This window comes from Sinocyclocheilus rhinocerous, unplaced genomic scaffold (assembly GCF_001515625.1).
Source record: "Sinocyclocheilus rhinocerous isolate Xijiao unplaced genomic scaffold, SAMN03320098_v1.1 scaffold360, whole genome shotgun sequence".
NCBI classification, from domain to species: domain Eukaryota; kingdom Metazoa; phylum Chordata; class Actinopteri; order Cypriniformes; family Cyprinidae; genus Sinocyclocheilus; species Sinocyclocheilus rhinocerous.
Window position 1 is genome coordinate 745,936 of NW_015653490.1, and position 20,243 is coordinate 766,178.

At 38.5% G+C, this 20,243-nt stretch overlaps 1 protein-coding gene across 4 annotated transcripts in view; it reads right to left on the minus strand.

Moving 5' to 3' along the window:
• Nucleotides 1-20,243, minus strand: part of LOC107716425 (catenin delta-2-like) — a 316,783-nt gene that overhangs the window by 199,848 nt on the left and 96,692 nt on the right. Inside the window, exons 1-2 of one of the 4 annotated variants that reach the window (XM_016522879.1) lie at nt 16,288-16,319; nt 12,678-12,793 (exon numbers count right to left, since the gene is read on the minus strand). In XM_016522879.1, the coding sequence (XP_016378365.1) occupies nt 12,678-12,691 (14 nt within the window). In that variant the 5' untranslated portion in view covers nt 12,692-12,793; nt 16,288-16,319. Of the gene's footprint in view, nt 1-12,677; nt 12,794-16,024; nt 16,172-16,287; nt 16,320-20,243 lie in introns of those variants that run through there. The other 3 variants (XM_016522878.1, XM_016522877.1, XM_016522876.1) reach the window with 3 other exon arrangements.

Consider the following 20,243-nt stretch of genomic DNA (forward strand, 5'->3'; position numbering starts at 1 on the left):
CAAATAAATAAAATATAAAAATAAGTATAAATTTAATCAAATAAATAATACATTAACAAACAACTATAAAAACTATAAAACCATACCAATGATAATTAAACAGCATGATCACAAATTTCATAGGGCTTTTAATTAATGTTAATATAATTAACTATATATAAAAAAAAACAACATGTGCCTTAAACTGTACGTAAATCCCGTATAAAGAGATTTTAATTAACAACTATATCATATAATTAACTGAATAAAAATCGAATTCAATATAATCTCCAGTATTAGGATGCTAAATGGATTCCCTCAGCCAAATAAATGGACATAGAAGGTCAATTCCACTCACTCACGCCTCGGTGTACAAGAATTATGCGTGTTTGCTCTATTCTGTATGAGTGCAGTCATGCAGGCACATCTCCCTTTGCTTGAGCCCGTGTGCATAAAAATCATTAAACTCACCAGTCATTTTCTTGTTTGAAAGGCGTTTGAAGGAAAGCAGAGTTTGTGAATGTGTTTGACTGCTGATCCGGCAGGCGGACAGAGGCTATCATTCTCTTTAGAGAGCACAGTCAAAGCAGCTGCCAAATGTCACAGCATCAGTGTGAATGTAAAGTCCAGTAGCAGCCAGAGGCCGCTGCAGTCTCTCTTCATCTACTTCTATCAACTATACTTTATTCTTTAAGAAGTCTTCTTCTATAACTCAATCTTCTGTCTTCAATCCCTCACCATCTCTCAGGTCTTTATACAAGGTCAGCTAATTAACACTGATTTAAGTGTAATTATGCTGTAGACGGAACAGGACAGAAAAGGTCCTAAATGCCATTTACCTCATTCAAGGTTAAGTGTCGATTTTACTACATTAAAATAATTTTTCCTATCACAGCTTAAAATGTAGCGTAAGCCATCCACAATGCAGTTGCTTAGACAATTCAGACAGACAGACAGACAGATAGACAGATAGATAGATAGATAGATAGATAGATGTGTGAGAGACTGGAGAATAATTTGATTATGAAATCTGTAAAGGCCTGAGCTCAAGCTGGCTGGGTAAACAGCAGCACTAATAGAGGAGGGAGGCTCCTGTGTAGCAAGCACACTATTAGAACTCAATGAACTCATCAAAAACGTCTTATGGGACGTTTGTTCAACAGGATCATAATGGCTTTGATTAACTTAATTAATCTTTCTGTGCAAGACAAACTTCAACCTTTGATGTGCCGAACTTCTCTAACGTGTCAGTCTATATGCTAATTCAAGCAAGTGTCAGATTCAGAACTGCTGCTGAAGTCTCTGACCTTACAGGAATCATTGTCTTTAATGAGTCATTTCTCTAGTATATTACACGCTGTTCCCAATTAGTGCGGCCAACCGAGTTCCACGCATTGATCAGAGCAATTCGCTGACCTCATCAAATCTGTTGTTTTAGTTCACTGTGGAACTGAACTTGAAGACACAATAATAAATGTCCAATGTGATTCAATACAATTACTTTTTCACAACATAAGGAACCAATGAGCACTTCAGTTTATCTGGAGGTTCATTAGGGTTGAGCTGACAAATTTCACACAATGAATGCTGCTCATATATTCAAAATAAAAAATAAAATAATAACATAACATTAAAAAAAAAATTAGCTTATCATTGGGACTTTTTGGTATTGTCACATTTTCAATTATGCACATTAAACTTTTTGTAATGCAAAATAAAAAAAAATAAAAAAATGATATATTAAGTTGCAACAAAAAATGAATTCCTAAAAAATTAGGGGAAAACATTTAACTGTTAACATTTAACGTTTAACTGTCATAATAAATGTCACAATTGTAAAAAATACAACGCATTTAATTATTCACAACATGAGGGATGAATCAGCGCTTCATTTTAATCTTGTGGCTCATCTGGCAAATGTGTATATAACACTTTTTTTTTGGTGAATGCATGCATTCACATGCATTTTCACACTACAGAGAAACTTTATTCATTTAATTTTAATGCCATTTTTACGTCCCCCAATGAAGGATTTGGGAGATGAGCTCACTTTTGGGTACAAATTCGGCACCCAAAATAGGGTTAAGTAGGTACCTGCACACACACATAAAGTGAAGGCACTTTCTCCCTAGATGACTAACAACTCCAGCCATCAACATCAAACCAATCTCATACTGAGCAGTGGTTCAACCCCCTAATAAAGAATCCTTTCAAAGCAGCCCAATTTGCCTAACAGGCCCAGTTAGTGTTAGACTGCGTGTGGCAAACAGCAGTTGAGCGTGTGTGATGGGCGGCTTGGGAGCGCACACAGGAGATTAGATGACACACACACTGGGCCCTTCTCATTATCTGCAGAGCCCACGTACACAGAGAAACTGCTGACCACTGAGGGCTTTTACAAATACTTACATATGGCCCCGTAACTGACCTCATGGTTCAGTGAGAGCTTGCATGTGCCATACACACACAAACACACTCTCTAACCAATATGCCCAGTGATCCCCTAAAGAAAGAAAGAGAAAAATCAATGTTGTGTGTTTCACAGGCCACTGCAAGCTAATGAAAGTCATTTATTAAACCAGCCTGCTACCAAAACACTATACACTTCCTCTAAATGCTTCATACCAAACCATCTATTAGCTTCCATTTTTTCCTCTTTTCCTCTCATCACATGTAAATGATTGTTTTTAACACAATAAAGCATTCATTTAGAGGTCAAGTTCACTCCTCTTCCTCCATTACAGCATTTTTTCCTGAGATTTGCATATTAATGTTTGCCTTATCTACACATCAGCACTAGTTTGTTTGGCCCAAGTAATGGAATCTAATCATGTCCAGTAGTAGACACCTAAACCCCTGAACCTTTTCAATGAAAATGGATAAATTTACCAATAAATATTAAGAAATTCTAATAAAAGCAGAAATTATGCATTTAATTAATGCATTATTTTATTAGTGAATTTTGAGTTAAAATATTTTTTAACTTAAGTTTTTTTAATCCTTTGCTATATACTTTACATACCATATATTTTTTTTGTTTTATTTTTTAAAGTCACCAAGGCTGCACTTATTTGATCAAAAATACAGTAAAAATTGTAATATTGTGAAATATTTTTAGTTATTATAATTAATTATCATTTAAAATATTAAAATTATTAATAACTAAAAATTTAAATAACAATTTTCTATATTATATTTAAAAAACATAATTTATTTCTGTGATACCAAACTGAAGTTTCAGCAATTATTACTCCAGTCTTCAGTGTCGCATCATCCTTCAGAAATCATTCTAATATTCTTATTTGGTGCTCAAGAAACATTTCTTATTATTATCAAAGTGGAAAACAATTATGCTGCTTAATATTTTTTTTAGGTTCTTCCTCAAGATTCTTTGATGAATAGAAAGTTCAATGGGACAGCATTTATTTGAAACAAATCTTTATAAATGTCTTTATTGCCACTTATGATTAATTTAATGCATCCTTGCTGAATTAAAGCAAGGATGCATTAAAATACAATAAATGATTAACCGTACTGATTGGCCACACTGATCGCACATTAAGCAAAATGTGATCTGATGGGGCACAAATTAAAATTACATGTCCAAAAACAACATTTTTTTAAATAATCATATACAGTATAAGAAAATGTGCATATCTTAGGTGATGTGACTGGCCACTATAGTTTTTAAATCACCATTTTGTTATTTGTCTCTTTCTAAATGGCTTTTTAGTGAGAGAAAATAATGTAAAATGTACAAAAAAAACCCCTGAAATCAGCATGTATAATATTAATAAGACTACACAATAATCAATTCCAAATCTTTTTAAATATGTCATGCATGTTCAATGCTCAATTGCTAAAGATACTGTACCTTGTCATTGTCTGTTTTTGACGTAGGCATAACTGAGGCATAATTGACCTATCGATAAGGGGCTTATCGATAAACCTATCGATAAGCCCCCTTAGTTACTGTTGCTAACTCGGACAAACAAACTTTGCTAACTGTCTTACAATGACAGCTGTCAGTGTGAAAACCTTGTCCCAAGATGTTTTTGATAAATTTTGGACACAGAAGGACCACCATTCAAGTGGGACTTAAATATGCAATGGAGGGATATAAAGATTTTAAAAATAAATATGGTGGGTAACAAGATTAATTTGGAAGCGAGGGTTTACAGATCACAATGCAAGAGGGAGAAGCCTCATATTACGGTTGTCACGATCACAGATGACAACATCCACGATTCACGTACCGCAGGATAAGATTAAATTAATGTACATTTAACCAGTTTAATATGGAGAGGCACTGAAATGCAGACCTTCGTTTAAGTTTTTGACCTACTACATGTAGTGTTTTTGAACTACACTGTACATGTAGTGAGAACAGTTAGCTATTTAGGTTTGTACGTTAGCATGGACTCACTAACTTTAATGTTAGCTAGTTTTAGCCAGAGATACTTTGCTGAAGCACAAGATGACATTATTGTTCTGCTCGAGTAGATGAAAATTGTAACTTAATGAGAGTATAACAACTAGAAAATGAATGTTTTTGTCTTCATTGGGATTGGGGTTGAATGTTTACAGACATTTTGCTCTGTTTTGTTTGGGTTTAGGAAACGTAATCAAAAGGCTGCACTTATTTGATCAAAAATACAGTAAAAATTGTAATATTGTGAAATATTTTTAGTTATTATAATTAATTATCATTTAAAATATTAAAATTATTAATAACTAAAAATTTAAATAACAATTTTCTATATTATATTTAAAAAACATAATTTATTTCTGTGATACCAAACTGAAGTTTCAGCAATTATTACTCCAGTCTTCAGTGTCGCATCATCCTTCAGAAATCATTCTAATATTCTTATTTGGTGCTCAAGAAACATTTCTTATTATTATCAAAGTGGAAAACAATTATGCTGCTTAATATTTTTTTTAGGTTCTTCCTCAAGATTCTTTGATGAATAGAAAGTTCAATGGGACAGCATTTATTTGAAACAAATCTTTATAAATGTCTTTATTGCCACTTATGATTAATTTAATGCATCCTTGCTGAATTAAAGCAAGGATGCATTAAAATACAATAAATGATTAACCGTACTGATTGGCCACACTGATCGCACATTAAGCAAAATGTGATCTGATGGGGCACAAATTAAAATTACATGTCCAAAAACAACATTTTTTTAAATAATCATATACAGTATAAGAAAATGTGCATATCTTAGGTGATGTGACTGGCCACTATAGTTTTTAAATCACCATTTTGTTATTTGTCTCTTTCTAAATGGCTTTTTAGTGAGAGAAAATAATGTAAAATGTACAAAAAAACCCCCTGAAATCAGCATGTATAATATTAATAAGACTACACAATAATCAATTCCAAATCTTTTTAAATATGTCATGCATGTTCAATGCTCAATTGCTAAAGATACTGTACCTTGTCATTGTCTGTTTTTGACGTAGGCATAACTGAGGCATAATTGACCTATCGATAAGGGGCTTATCGATAAACCTATCGATAAGCCCCCTTAGTTACTGTTGCTAACTCGGACAAACAAACTTTGCTAACTGTCTTACAATGACAGCTGTCAGTGTGAAAACCTTGTCCCAAGATGTTTTTGATAAATTTTGGACACAGAAGGACCACCATTCAAGTGGGACTTAAATATGCAATGGAGGGATATAAAGATTTTAAAAATAAATATGGTGGGTAACAAGATTAATTTGGAAGCGAGGGTTTACAGATCACAATGCAAGAGGGAGAAGCCTCATATTACGGTTGTCACGATCACAGATGACAACATCCACGATTCACGTACCGCAGGATAAGATTAAATTAATGTACATTTAACCAGTTTAATATGGAGAGGCACTGAAATGCAGACCTTCGTTTAAGTTTTTGACCTACTACATGTAGTGTTTTTGAACTACACTGTACATGTAGTGAGAACAGTTAGCTATTTAGGTTTGTACGTTAGCATGGACTCACTAACTTTAATGTTAGCTAGTTTTAGCCAGAGATACCTTGCTGAAGCACAAAATGACATTAACGTTATTGCTTGAGCAGATGAAAATGGTAACTTAATGAGAGCATGAAAACCAGAAAATGAACGTTTTCGTCTTCATTGGGATTGGGGTTGAATGCTTAGGGACATTTTATTTGGGTTTAGGAAATGGAATAAAATTAATTCCATTGCCCATCCCCTCAGGATACCTGGAATCAGTGTTACAAGTACCCCAGGCACATGGTTTTGCCATTTTTGTAGCATAAACACTATCAAACCGATGAAAGCTTCGGATCTTCCAATGTTTCTCTATGGCGCTGAAACCTAAAGATGTTCGAGTTCCGGTCCCCGTGCAACTGTTACTCAACTGCCATTGGCTCATCTGTGTTCGAGGGGAGGGGCTTACCAATAAGTTAATTGAAAATCAAGGCTTGGTTATATTGGAAGGGCTCTGATGATTTAATTTTTCTCATAATGTCATTCTATTAAGTGTGGGTAATTCTGTTCAGAGTAATCATGGTCCCTTGTGCGGACAGGCTCTAAGAGGCTTATTTTGGCATCATGAATTAAAACCTTCAAAACGTCCTTCCAGTGTGCATTTTCCCAGTGGTAACGACATCCATCGCTTCAGTCTGGACAAATTCTAACCAATAGTATGTAATCACAATACCACAACAGTAAAGAATCTGAACAAACTTCAAAATTTAAATTCATTCCCACCATTGATTCTTGACAAGTTTAGTATTACTGCCGTTGCACAGAGGTGCTAACATAAGTTTATCTTGACATCCTTGATCCGAAAATGAGACTTCAATCTTTACAAAATAACATTCAAGGAAATCTCCCGATAATTCAATTTTTCCCTCCAATTTACTCCTGTTTGTAGTCACATGGTCTTTAGGATAATGACTTCCACCAGCTTACACTTTATGCACAACCTCTGCCGTTTAAAAGATACGTGCAGAACTTCAGTTGAAGCAAAATGGACAGTCATGCTTTCAGGCGAAGCAATTCACCACGGTACATTATTCGCTGAAGCGCTGACTGGCAACCTATTATCCAATTTGAATAATAACACATTGCCTTCAGCCCGAGAGCCAAGGAAGTCGCGGCTCTAAAAATATAGCATAGAATAGAAAGGAACTAGCAGAAATAGTGTGAAAGAGCTTTGCCTTAATGTCCTCTCTGTAGGTTACAGCAGCCGTTTAGAGAAGAGAGACCTGAAGCGGCCCACCCGCATGCACACACACACACCGCACACCTAACTGGGACAGCAGATGTTCAGCGGGAAAGATGCTGAATGGAGCTAACCGTGCACAAACACAAACAAACAAGAGGTTAAATATGCTCTGCAGCGAAGGAGTAAATTTAAGAAGAGCTTCATTAATGCAAAGGTAACTGCTTCTATAAATATAAAAGCTTTCTGGTGTGAGTTTGTAAAAAGATAATATTAAGTGCTTCTTTGCACATTGAGAAATTAAGCTGGTTGTCTTCATACTAATGGATGGTCTCTGCAAATGTACACAGACCAAGGTGATCTCTATAAAAAAGGTAATTGAGTTTATTATAAAGCCCCGCACATGACACTCGTAAGAAAATAAAAGAATATTGTGGCCACATATTAAGAATCTGTTTCTATGTTGTAGTTAAATTGTGGCCATGAGCGGGGAGGTCACAAGGACTGGAATTTAAAACCACTGGTTTGGAGCATAAAAGATTTTTGGACGAAGGATTGTCTTTTTTCACACACTCTGCAGATGCACTGTATGACTCTTTGACCTTCTTGCGAGAATAAATCTTCTGTTTCTTAGATACAGTTGCTTTCAGAGTCTTTATTTCTCACCATTTAAAGTGATAACTTTCAAAATTCCATAACACTGATAAAAACATCACAATAATCCACACAACACCAGTCCATCAATTAACATATTATGAAGTGAAAAGCTGCATGTTTGTAATCAACAAATCCATCAAGACATTTTTTACTTCAAACCCCTATACCTATATATTGCTTTCTCCAATAAAAAGATCATCTTGTCTGAATCAGGAGAGAAATATGCACAGATCAAACAGCATTTACAAGTGAAAACAGTCCAAAACAGTTCTACAACAAATATGCCAGTGATATGAGAGGACAACAGGGGATGGACTGGAGGAAGCATTATTATGGATTATGGATTGGTATTTTGGCCAGAAGCAACAGTTGAAGGTTAAAATGCCTTAATGATGGATTTGTTTTGTACAAACATGCAGCTTTTCACTTCACAAGACTGTGATCTCAACTGTTTGGACTCATATTCTGACGGTATCCATTCACTGCAGAGGATCCGTTAGTAAGCAAGTAAACTGTACCTTTACAGTGTCACAATTTATGTGAATTTCACCAAACCACGACTCCATTTCATATATTTATGATGTTAAATCTCACAATTCAAAATCAGTGACTTTTTTTCCCCTCACAACTGTGACTATTTTTCACAATTGCAACTATTTCTCATGTTAAATCGATTTCACAATTACGTGTTGTACTTTTAACTTTGAGGTGGAAACAGGCCTTTAAAGTGCTTTAAGGTGCAGAGATCTGTTAAAGGGTTAGTTCACCCAAAAATGAAAATTATATCATTAATTACTCACCCTCATGTTGTTTCAAACCCGTAGATCTCTGCACCTTAAAGCACACAGATTTAAATTTGTCTGAAAGCCTCCAGCTGACTTTAATATGCAGTGAGTGAGAGGAATTTTGAGTGAAAAATGGAAATGCACAGAGAGCCGAGACCTTTGGGGGGAATCGGCCACATAGAGAACACACAGTCAGACATGTTATTCAGCGATGACCTTTTACTAAACACTGCCTGCTGTTCCCCAGGCACTGAGAAAAAAAGATGGAGGAAGAGAAAGAAAGGAAAGGGGGCTATAGACACAGAGCCACTGCATCAACACACATGCATGCAACATTTAATATTAATATTGAGGATGTTCATATCTTCTCCATACTAACATCTGTGCACTATGAATTACCCAAATTCTAATACTGAAAGCAGTCAAACAACTAATCCAAGTGATGCCCGTTTTGAATGAAGACATCTTTAAGATCCAGGGTAAACCAAGGCTAATTTCAAAATTTTGAGATGCCTACCTAGACAGCATTTTTGTGTGTCATAAATGTTGGCTAGTCCCACACATATTTATTTAAAACATGCCTAAGATTCCCGAAAATTATGTGTTCTATAAATATGCCTATGACAGATAAAAAGATGGCTTTACTTCTGTCATTACATCAGAAGTACAGAATATCGTATTGGGGCTTTAAATATTGTCTAGAATGTGGGGGATCTTCGAGTCAAACATGTAAAGGTACCTACTATATAAATGTACTTGGGGTCTGTCGAAAATGCCCAAAAGGAGAGCTGACGGGAAGCAGCAGTTGATTGAGAGAAGCAGGCCTATCTCACTTCCTGATGTCTGCTATCTCTCCTTAAAGTTATTTCCAAACGCTCAGCATCAGGAGATTGACTGTCAAACGGAAGCGATGTCTCCTGACAGAATAAAGACTAAAGGTTATTCACTCAGAATATTTTTACCATCCGACCTGAAAGAGATGAGAGAGCCGTGATAGACGTGTGCTGAACGTTTAATAAAATTTACATGTGAGCCTGTTAAAAATCAACTTAGAAACTTAGTTTTGCTTTAGGAGAGTTCCCACCAAACCAAAATAGAGGAAAACATGACACCACAGAAGAAGGAAAAGTGACTGGGTATGTGTTTGTGTGTAATCACGTTATTGGGTAGGACGTGTTCCAGACAGCAGTGAACCAGACAGATCCAGTGCCAGAGAGTGACTGGATTTACAGCAGTAACACATTAACACACATGAATCACGCTCAATATTTACTCAACTCTGTGTGCTGCCACTGAAAACATAGAAAAGCACAAGCAAAAAGAGAAATGAAATGTGCATCCGGTTTAAATTGTTTTTTTGGCCATGAGGTTTCCAATTATACAAGACATGTGGTGCCATGTTTACAGTCGAAAATGTCTCATTTGCATTTTTACGCTCTATGAAAAGTTTAGCAGACACATTTCAGATTAGTTCACGCTCAGAAAATAACCATCTTAAAGTCCATCCAGAAACTACCCAGGCTTCAGTCTACCACAACTTGAACTGTACTTTTTTTTTTGGCTTTTTCGGTGTGTCAATGCAAGCATGCACCTTCCCTGTGAGCCGAGAGTATCTTTATCAACTCTACCCAGAATTCCCAGGAGACTCATTTGACAATCAAGGCCAGTCTACTGTAATAGCATCTCCAGTTTGTTCAGGCTTCCAAACTGTCAGACTGATAAGTCATTGCTAGCAGACACTGGCTTCGTGTCTCTCTGGCTCAAATATCAAACCCAACAATATGTACCAGATAGCAGAAATCTACACACACAACTAAAGATTGAAGACAAAACAGTAACACTTGCTGTTTATATATGGAATATAAAAGCATTCATAATGACATTTAACATACTGTCTGTTATCATTTCATAAATAATTGTAGCCATGTTAATATGCATTTAACAGAATAATACGTAATACACAAAATTTGGTACTAAACATGCAATATACGGTTTTTATTTATTTATTTATTTATTTTTTAATAAAGGTTACTAGCAGTGGTTACTATTATTTATGTAAAATGATTATTGGGTGAATCTAACAGAATAAATCATAATAAATTAATGAGGTGTATTTGTGGGACCGTAAAGGTTTTTGTATAATATTTTTTAAATATACAATACAGAGTTTTTTGTAATATAATACAAAAATAATGCTAAAGTAATTAAATAATATTTGTTGTGCTGCATTTAATTTATCCTGATTTAATTAATAAAATACTGTAAAATATTCAGAAATAAAAGGAAAATAAATACTGGGGGTGGGAGTGAAGGGATGAAATTAAAACACCCAGACACATGATGGTAAAAATGCAGGAGAAAAAAAATACAGAAAGGTCATGAAAATATAATCCAAAAAGGCTTCATTTTCTTAAATTGTTCAATTGTATTCTGACTTGTATATGCAGCTTGTATATGAGAAGACAGATTTTCATTTTGACCAACCGTCTATGGCGTTATTTTAATGACAAATGTCGAGAGCACATTATTGTAGCGCGAAAGCACATTAATATATTGCGCGAGCGCAAATCTCTCCGCTCGCGCACGAATTTCCTTTGCTCTCGCACAAAACCAGACGAAAGAAACGTTTTAAGCGCACGCACTCTCTCTGGGCGAGAGCAGCGTGTATCTGAGCGTGCGCGCTTAAAACGTGTCTCTCCTCTAGCTCAAAGTGTGTCCTGTGCACTCTCAAATCTCTCTGTGCTCATGCACTATAGATATTATGCGAGAGCAAAGGAAATCCGCGCGCGAGCGGAGAGATTCGCGCTTGCGCATTATATTAATGTGCTTTCGCGCTACAATAATGCGCTCTCGACATTTGTCATTAAAATAACGCCATAACCGTCATGATTACGGTTTCCTCGCATAGGTAGGAATATCGCAGGAGGACCCGAGCACAGCACAGCTTCATAGAAAGCGCTACTGATTAAGAATTGCATTTCTTGTGGACAAGTCAATCATAACTTAAACCACAAACAGAGCAACACCACGAGAGAGCAGGTTTGAATAAGTGTTTTTCACAGAAGGCCTCTGGAACGATCAGCTGAATGAAAATCTGAATCAGCTATTGTGCAACGGTTCACTTATGGCAAATTAAAAGGCTAAATCAATATTATGTAGCAGAGTAACATTATAGCTTCCTTCCCGCACAAGCTCTCAATGGAAACCTTGAGGCTCTGAGCGCAGCAGGACTTCATTTCTTTCTTGCCCTGCTGTTTCTTCGGACCGGATAAAGACTGATTCCTTTCATAAAAGACATTGTGAATAGGGAGTAAAAATGTGTGGTAAAAATGAAGGACAAGTTACCTTCTAGTTTTGCACAGTTACATGCACACATTGTCCTACTGATGTGAAATTCTCAACAGTCAAACATCTTCATACAGTGCATTTAAGAAGCTCAAGATTTCATTAGTCCTCCACTGTTTCGCTTCCCTTCCTCTTTCAATAAAACCAAGAAACTCTCAACACCAGATTCCTGGAAGGTCAAGCCTCCAAGAGATGCACATAATTAACAAGTGTGAGGAATGTTAACTAAAGCTAAATGATGTTAATTGCTATTGAATGTTGAGGAAGCTAATGTGACAGTCACTTAAGAGGAAACTGGTTCCCCTTAGATTAATTTTTTATGCATGCATTTTTTTTTTAAAGAAAGTACAAAGTATCTCAATTCACAAATGCACACACACATATTTAACCCGTGAAACCTCATGTGACAGAATCACATGTGCACATCTAGACAAAAACATTAGCATTTAGATCCGCAGATGGAAATCCACCAACATGTGGACCCACGCACTCATGTACACTCTCTCTTTCATATACAAATTCACGGTGCTGTATGTAAATCACATTATGAACCTGAAATTGCATGAACTCCACTCTGACCCCTGCACAAAGAAGTCAAGAATATTGTCAGAGTTTCCTTAACCGTACAATTACATCCTTCAGGCAGCATGGTCTCATTATACAGACTTGTTGAAGCATTCGATAGCACCTGCACACTCCCACACAGTGCATTAGCATTACCTGATACTGCTCATGCTGCCACCTGTCTCAGATCCCAGTTTGCATCGCTCCAGCTGAGTAGCCACTATCTGACGTTCCGCCTCCAGCTCTCGAGTTAATCTTTCAAACTGCAGTTCCTGAGAAAAAGAGAAAGAGAGATGGTCAGTTAACAAATTTCCTTAAGCGCCATTACTCTACATCGCTTGTACTACAAACATGTGAAGATTACTGAAATACAACATTCTTATTAAAACTGTACACAGCTGACAGTAACAGCTGAACTAATATTGTCCATTTTCTGAAAAAAATATAAGTGGTATTTAATTGTGCAAAAGTTGCTATTGTTATGCTAAAGCGTTCTTATGTATTTGTTAATGTGCTCTGAGTGTTTTACCGTGTTGCTATGCATTTTCTAATGTGGCTTCTAATGTGTTCTTACTGTTTTTGCATTTTGCCATGTAGTTGTTGGTTGGGCTGGATGGATAATATTGATTAATCTTTATTTTAACAATATTGATATCGATTCTTAAATCCTTAAGTCTTTTAAGTCTTTAAGTCTTTTAGTCTATTTTGTTGTCTGTTGATGCATGAACAAAACTTCACTAAACATTATTTGTAGTGTGCTTGCCATTCAATAATCACACTAAGCTTGTTCTTTGTTAATTTTCATAAGAAACAGTCTCAGATTTCAAATTCTCAGGGAACTCGAACAATAAATGTTGTTTTAACGTTAGTAATGTACCAACTGACAGGGTTCCCTATTTATTTTACATCTTCAGTTGAGAGAGATTTGTTTCCTTTAGAAAAATTAACATGTACTGTACCTGATATAGTGAATGAATCGATTCAAATGAACTCATATCGAATCAAATTGAGATCAGAATCTAATTGAATCAAGAATAATCAGAATCAAGACATTTCAGCATGTTGTTTAATCTATTCGGGTCTCTAGATTTGGCTCACGTTCCTCCTTCAATGCAGGTCTATGGGATCTGTTTGTCTGTTTTATTATCCACTAGGTAAAAATTGTACATCTGATCATTTAGAAAAGTAAAATATCTTCTTCTGGACAATCTGAGGTAACACACTAGTACTTAGAGTTGGAGGTTTGTTCATATGCCTAATCCAATAAAGCCTAAAGCAAGAACCACTAATTACATTCAATATGTCATTTTAAAATTTCCTATAGAGGGCACATTTTGTTCTCTCCTATAATTATATTGAGTTACAAACTTATTTTAGATTAGATTAAACTCTCGTCCCATAGAGAAACTTCTGTAGAATTTGTGGAGCAGCGTGCCCGCCAGCTATAAATCAAACAGGCAGAACTCCGGCCGGCCCTGAGAGATGATAATCACCACTAACGCCCCAGCTGGGACAGAAAGTGCACCATCAGCACCAATAAAGGCCCATTCCATAACCGGACGGCACATATAATCACTTAGACAGCCAGCCCCAAGCTGCCCCCTCCAGGCAGCCAAGATTAGAGCCTGAAGCCCGGCACCAGGAAACAGTGCTTCCTCCAACGAGAAGCCTTAAGAGAAGGACAAAAGACCAGCACGAGACCCCAAAGTGTTTTTATTCCAGCACATCAGGGTTGAGAAACAGTCCAGAACAGGGAAATGGAGATAAAATTCGAACTCAGAAAACAATCAGACGCTCCACAGCAGGAGTTCTTGTCACCGGTACCTGCTTTAATTACAGCTGGGCAGGAGGGTCGATGGGGGTCTGATCCGTAACCACATGCATACGAGGGTCGTACAATTGGAGAGTTTATTGATCCAGCTCTGAAAGCCATTTGTGGACTGAATCAAATGATGGTGTGTCCAGCCAGGCCCAATTTCCAGACACCAAAACAACAATTTATCCATTTTTATCCATTTTCAATTCCAAAACACCCCTCTTCATCCGCACTTAATCACAACCAACCAGCTCTAAGCCAACAAACAAGCCACAGAAGTGCAATAAATTAAACTGCTTTCCTCTCCGTCTTGCTCTCTCAGCTCTCTCTTTCTCACACCGTTCACACTTCTCCCATAAGATTTTTCGCTTCTCACATTTGTGCAGTTCAGGACACTGACACATTAAAAGAGGATATGGACTGTGGAATGCATCCTGCCCACAGAGAGATACATCCTACTGTAAGTAATTAAATCCAAAGAAAGATGCCTTTGCATGGCTGTGCTCGCCATTTAACAGAGCTCTTTTCAGATTAGTCTGAGCAATATATTGAATAATAACAATACATTTTGTCGGAGATAAAGCAACATTGTGAATATTGCTACGATTGTAATGTGCAACACTTGGCAACTATGCTTTCTAAAGATTGTGTCATAAAATTAGTTTTGCATTCCCTCCCGTCACATTACATGCGGGTATATAAGCACAGAGACATTGTTATGTCTTATGTCTCTTATTTAAAATTCAAAAACAGTTGAGTTGGTAGTTTGTTCATTAGCTTAAATCAGTTCAATCTGTCTGTATTAATCAATCAATTAGAAACTCTGTGTTTTGCATCATCAATGAAAAACATTCACAAATATACAAAGCATTAAAAGGGGACATGGTGATGAAAAAAAATTAGAATGCAATGAGAGGAAGACTTATAATGCTGCGCTTTTGCATTTTTCTTGCATTGTTGCTTTGACAAACTTTGCTTTCACTCGTGCAACTTTTGCACTCTCTCTCTTTCTCTCTGAAGTTTTCTGAGAGAACGCAAACGTCTTGAGACAGAGAAAGTTGTGCAAGCAAATTCTCAGAGAAACTTTGAGTTCCCCTAAGAAACTTTGAGAGTGCAAAGTTTCTTAGGGGAACTCAAACGTCTTGGAAAAAAGTTCATTAAAAATAATTAATATGTTAATATATTAATCCTCTGATCAGATATTCTGGAGCAACAACACTATCAAACAAGGTGAATTATTGTCGCAAACCACTAATAATGAAGATAAACCAGCAGCACCTGTTGATCATAGTTAAAAGAAAAGAACTGCAAGGAAATCCTTTACATGCAAACTAATGCATAATTCAAATTTTAAAAATAACATAATGAGAACTGACAGTTAAGTGTGACTAAAATCTACCAATAAAAACCAGTATAAGTAAGGCTGGAAATCCAATCAATGAGAATTAGCGCCAATGAATAGGGTTGTTTTGCTGTATTATACTGTACCATACCTAATGAGAAACACAACAGATGTCTAAAAGCAAAAGAAAAAAACTACTTGCATGAACATCTTAACCGGATATCACTAATTAGCAAAGCATACATATAATCCAGTTAAAGTTCAGAAACTTCAAACTCAACCTTTAAAATCACAAACATTTTCTTCCTTTCTTTCCCAGCACAAATCAGGACAAAATAGCCGTACCTCGTCTCACACCACACACCTGAGCAACCGGTCGCAGAGATCAGTGTAAAGCCAACCCGTCGACCATCCTTCCACTTAGCTCTTCCCATTAGAGAAATTCCTCAACTCATTACAGGCGCGGCCGGTCTGCCAGCCGCAGCTTCCAAGCGCCTCGCGCACAACACTGGCTCAGTCAGCCACAAAGGTCTCCATGGCAACAGAGGACCCAGCGCCCCCCTCTGGCATTATTTATGCAACATTTCATCTCTGAAAGTCCCGCCCACCAGCCAGACTGCCAAACCGAGTGTCCCTCCAATCGCTCTCCCATCTGCCCCTTTTCGCAGGACTATTTGTGCCCGACACCTCAAAGACCGGGCGAGAATTTCGAGTGCCTTTGGGGTGAAACGCTAAATGCCTCTCTACACCATTCTTCCTCCCCCTCCATCCATCCCCCGGCGCACTGAAAAGCCTGAGAACTTTCACTGTCTGTTCCACATCAACACAAGCCTGGAAGTCAGTGTTCCTGAGAGACAGAACGATTTATCTAAAGCGCTGTGCCGGAACATGTTTAAATACAATGGAGACCCGGAGAGGCCGTGTGTATTAAAGAGGGATGCCAGAGCATTTCGGCAGCCAAAACTTCTCAAGCCCTTTTAGCAGTACCAGATATTCATTATTTATTGAAAGGACACTATTGACAGCATACATCTAAATGACCTGCCTGTCTATGGTCAGAGTAAATGAGAGATGGTATTGCGTTTAACTAAACCAATCTAAGCATCATAAAAGCAGGGGCTTCAGAGGTTTAGCTGCTGCAGCAATAAGCCGGTAAAATAAAAAGAAGGAAAAATGTTGCTGACCACCTATTTCGTGTTCCCTCAATAGGGCTGGTCAGTGATGAAAGCTGATTGATAAAAGGTTACTCTCGCCGTTCTCATGCATACCAAGTGTGCTGTCAACCCTCTCGCCTAATAAGCTCCTCTCTTTCGTCTGATCTCTCCATCCTTACAGATGAGCTGGAGAAGATGGTCAGGAAGGTTTCAGGCAAGCCATTGCTGAATGCAAAGGGAATGAGATGCTCTTTATTAGGGATTCACAATATATTGGTAATGAAGATTTTTCTTAATTTATAGAGCAATAATCAATATTTAATTGTGAATGCTTGCTTACTCCTCTAATTTTTGCACGTATATTACCATTGCTGTCTTCTAATACTCACTTAAAGTTAACCTTTAAAACACTAATAAATCTATATGTTATACCAGCAATAATATGAAGATAATTACTATTTTTAGTGGCTCAAAATGTATAATATTATAATTATGCAGCAAATCAGCATATTAGAATGATTTCTGAAGGATCATGTGACACTGAAGACTGGAGTAATGGCTGCTAAACAATTTAGCATTGCCATCACAGAAATAAACCAGATTTTATAAAATATTAAAATAGCAATGTACTTGACATCTCATAAATATATTGTTCTTGTGTTGTGTTGTCCCCATTTTGTATACCGATGGTTTCATTTGCACTGATCAGCTCAAGTAGAGAGTATCCTATTCCAGCCCCTCAGGGGAAACCAGCTGTATCCCCCACAGAACAAACAATAGGTCATGCGATCTGATGGCTGAGCGAACTCTTCCATCTCTCTCAGGTGACCATTTCAGACCAGGATGAGAAGTCTGAGGTTGTCTAACTTGGTGTTCAGTCACACATTCAGTACTGAAGGGTTGCCCTTGTCACTCAACTTCATGTCAGGACACTGGCCTGTTTCCGGCTAAAGGTGGTTCCATGTATTTAGCATGTCAAGCATGAAGTTAAGTGCTTGAACTAAGAAAGAAAGAAAGAAAGTCGTAATTTTGCCTTAAAAGCACCATTAATGACTCAGTTAATTGATTTTTGTCATTGATAGGATTTTTTTTTTATACTTTTTTTTACATTTTAAACAATTCACATGAAGTAATCGGTACTTAATTTAAGTAATTAAGTAAATGTCAAAATATGAATGTCATTTAACAAATATTGTGTCTAAACAATAAAAACGGAACACTATGCAAATGTATAAAAAAGGCAGATGCAAATAAATACTGTCAGAAAAAAAAAAAACACCTCTATTTGTCACGATGTGGGTTAGATGAGGCATACAGTGAAGGGGTAATCCAAAGGTGAGTCTTTAATGATCAATCCAAGAGTTTAACACTGACGGACATAGGAATAAACACCACAATGTAACTTTAAAGCAAGACAGGGAAACAGGAAAACACAGGGTATATAAACACATGGAACATAATTAGGGAGAACTGAAACAGGTGAGGAACTCAATCAATACAGGTGAACAGAATAAATGATGATTAACTAAATGAGGACAGGAACTGAATCAAATAGGGGCAAACAGGAACTAAACAGAGACAAACACGTGACAGATACCCAGCACTACTTTTTTTTTAGAGACCATATTGAACCTTGTTTCACTCTATCGACAAAAACAGATATAAAGACAAATTAAATGCTTACAGGTTTGTATTGACAAGGTGATGACAAAATTTAACAAAAACAATTTGTTGACAAAAACAATTTAATGAACGTTTAATGCATTTAATGACTCGTTTAACAGATTCAAAATGTCATAAGAAATATTACATTGTTAATGCCATTATTCTGTCTTCTCAGTACAACTGTCTAAAAAAGGGAGCAGAACAATCGCAAGAAGTTAGTCTGCTCTAATGATGTCAGACTAGAGGAAAGTCATCTTATTTAGCCAAACATCCAGACCTAAGAGTACATGACTGTTTTACAGACAAGCTGGGCACTTGAGGGCGCTCTGGAGGAGCGGGCACTTGAGGGCATTCTGGAGGAGCGGGCACTTGAGGGCACTCTGGAGGAGCGGGCACTTGAAGGCGCACTAGAGGAGCGGGCACTTGAGGGTCCTCTGGACGGGATTCAGGGACTGGAGCCCTCCTTGGGCTAAACACGGGGACAGGAGCCCTCACTGGGCTAAACTCGGGAACTGGAGCCCTCCGTGGGCTATACTCGGAACTGGAGCCGTCCGTGGGCTATACTCTGGAACTGGAGGCCCCCGTGGGCTAAACTCAGGAACTGGAGCCCTCCGTGGGCTATACTCGGAACTGGAGCCGTCCGTGGGCTATACTCTGGAACTGGAGGCCCCCGTGGGCTAAACTCAGGAACTGGAGCCCTCCGTGGGCTATACTCGGAACTGGAGCCGTCCGTGGGCTATACTCTGGAACTGGAGGCCCCCGTGGGCTAAACTCAGGAACTGGAGCCCTCCGTGGGCTAAACTCGGGGATAGGAGCCCTCCGTGGGCTATACTCGGGAACTGGAGCCCTGCGTGGGCTATACTCGGGAACAGGAGCCCATTCTGGGCTGGATTCGGGGACTGGGAAGCACTTACGAGGAGCTGGCACTGGAGGGTGATCTGGAGGAGCAGGCACAGCAAGGCGCTTTCGAGGAGCTGGCACTGGAGGGTGCTCTGGAGGAGCAGGCACAGCAAGGCGCTTTCGAGGAGCTGGCACTGGAGCGAACTCAGGGGCTGGAGCCGACACTGGAGCGGACTCAGGGGCTAGAGCCGACACTGGAGTGAGCTCTGGGGCTGGAGCCGATACTGAAGCGAGCACTTGGGCGCGCTCTCGGGTGAAGAAGAGGGCCCTCAGCCAGTAATTTCTCCTCCTTCTCCTCTTCTGATTACGGGTGAACTGGGCAGCCGGCAGGCTTGTCGTTGCGGTGACCGGCGGGCTTGGGTCAATGGCGGCCGGCGGGCTTGAGAACGGCGCAGCCGGCAGGCCTATCTTCGGAGCGGCCTAGTGGGCTTGAGTGAGCCGCGGCCGGCGGGCTCGTCTTTGGAGCGGCGAAACGTGCGGCGGTTTCCACCGGTTCCTACCGGAGACGCGAGGCCATGAGGCCCAGCATCTTCTGAAACGTCTTGAGAGGGCGAGGGGCTCCAACTTTGAATGAGGCCATGAGCTGCTGAATGGCCAGTGCACGTTCTGGCGCGACTACCGCCCTCATTCGGGCTGAGTCGAGAACTGTTCCCAGGAACGAGATCCGCCAAGGACCGTGTATTGATATGCCACTCCCTTGAAGGCGAATCTTAAGAATCGTCTGCAGTGGGGGGCTATCTGGATGTGAAAGTAGGCGTCTTTCAGATCCAGCAAAAAGAACTAGTCCCCTGGGCACACTTGCGAGAGGATCTGTTTCAATGTAATCATCCTGAACAGCCGTTTAA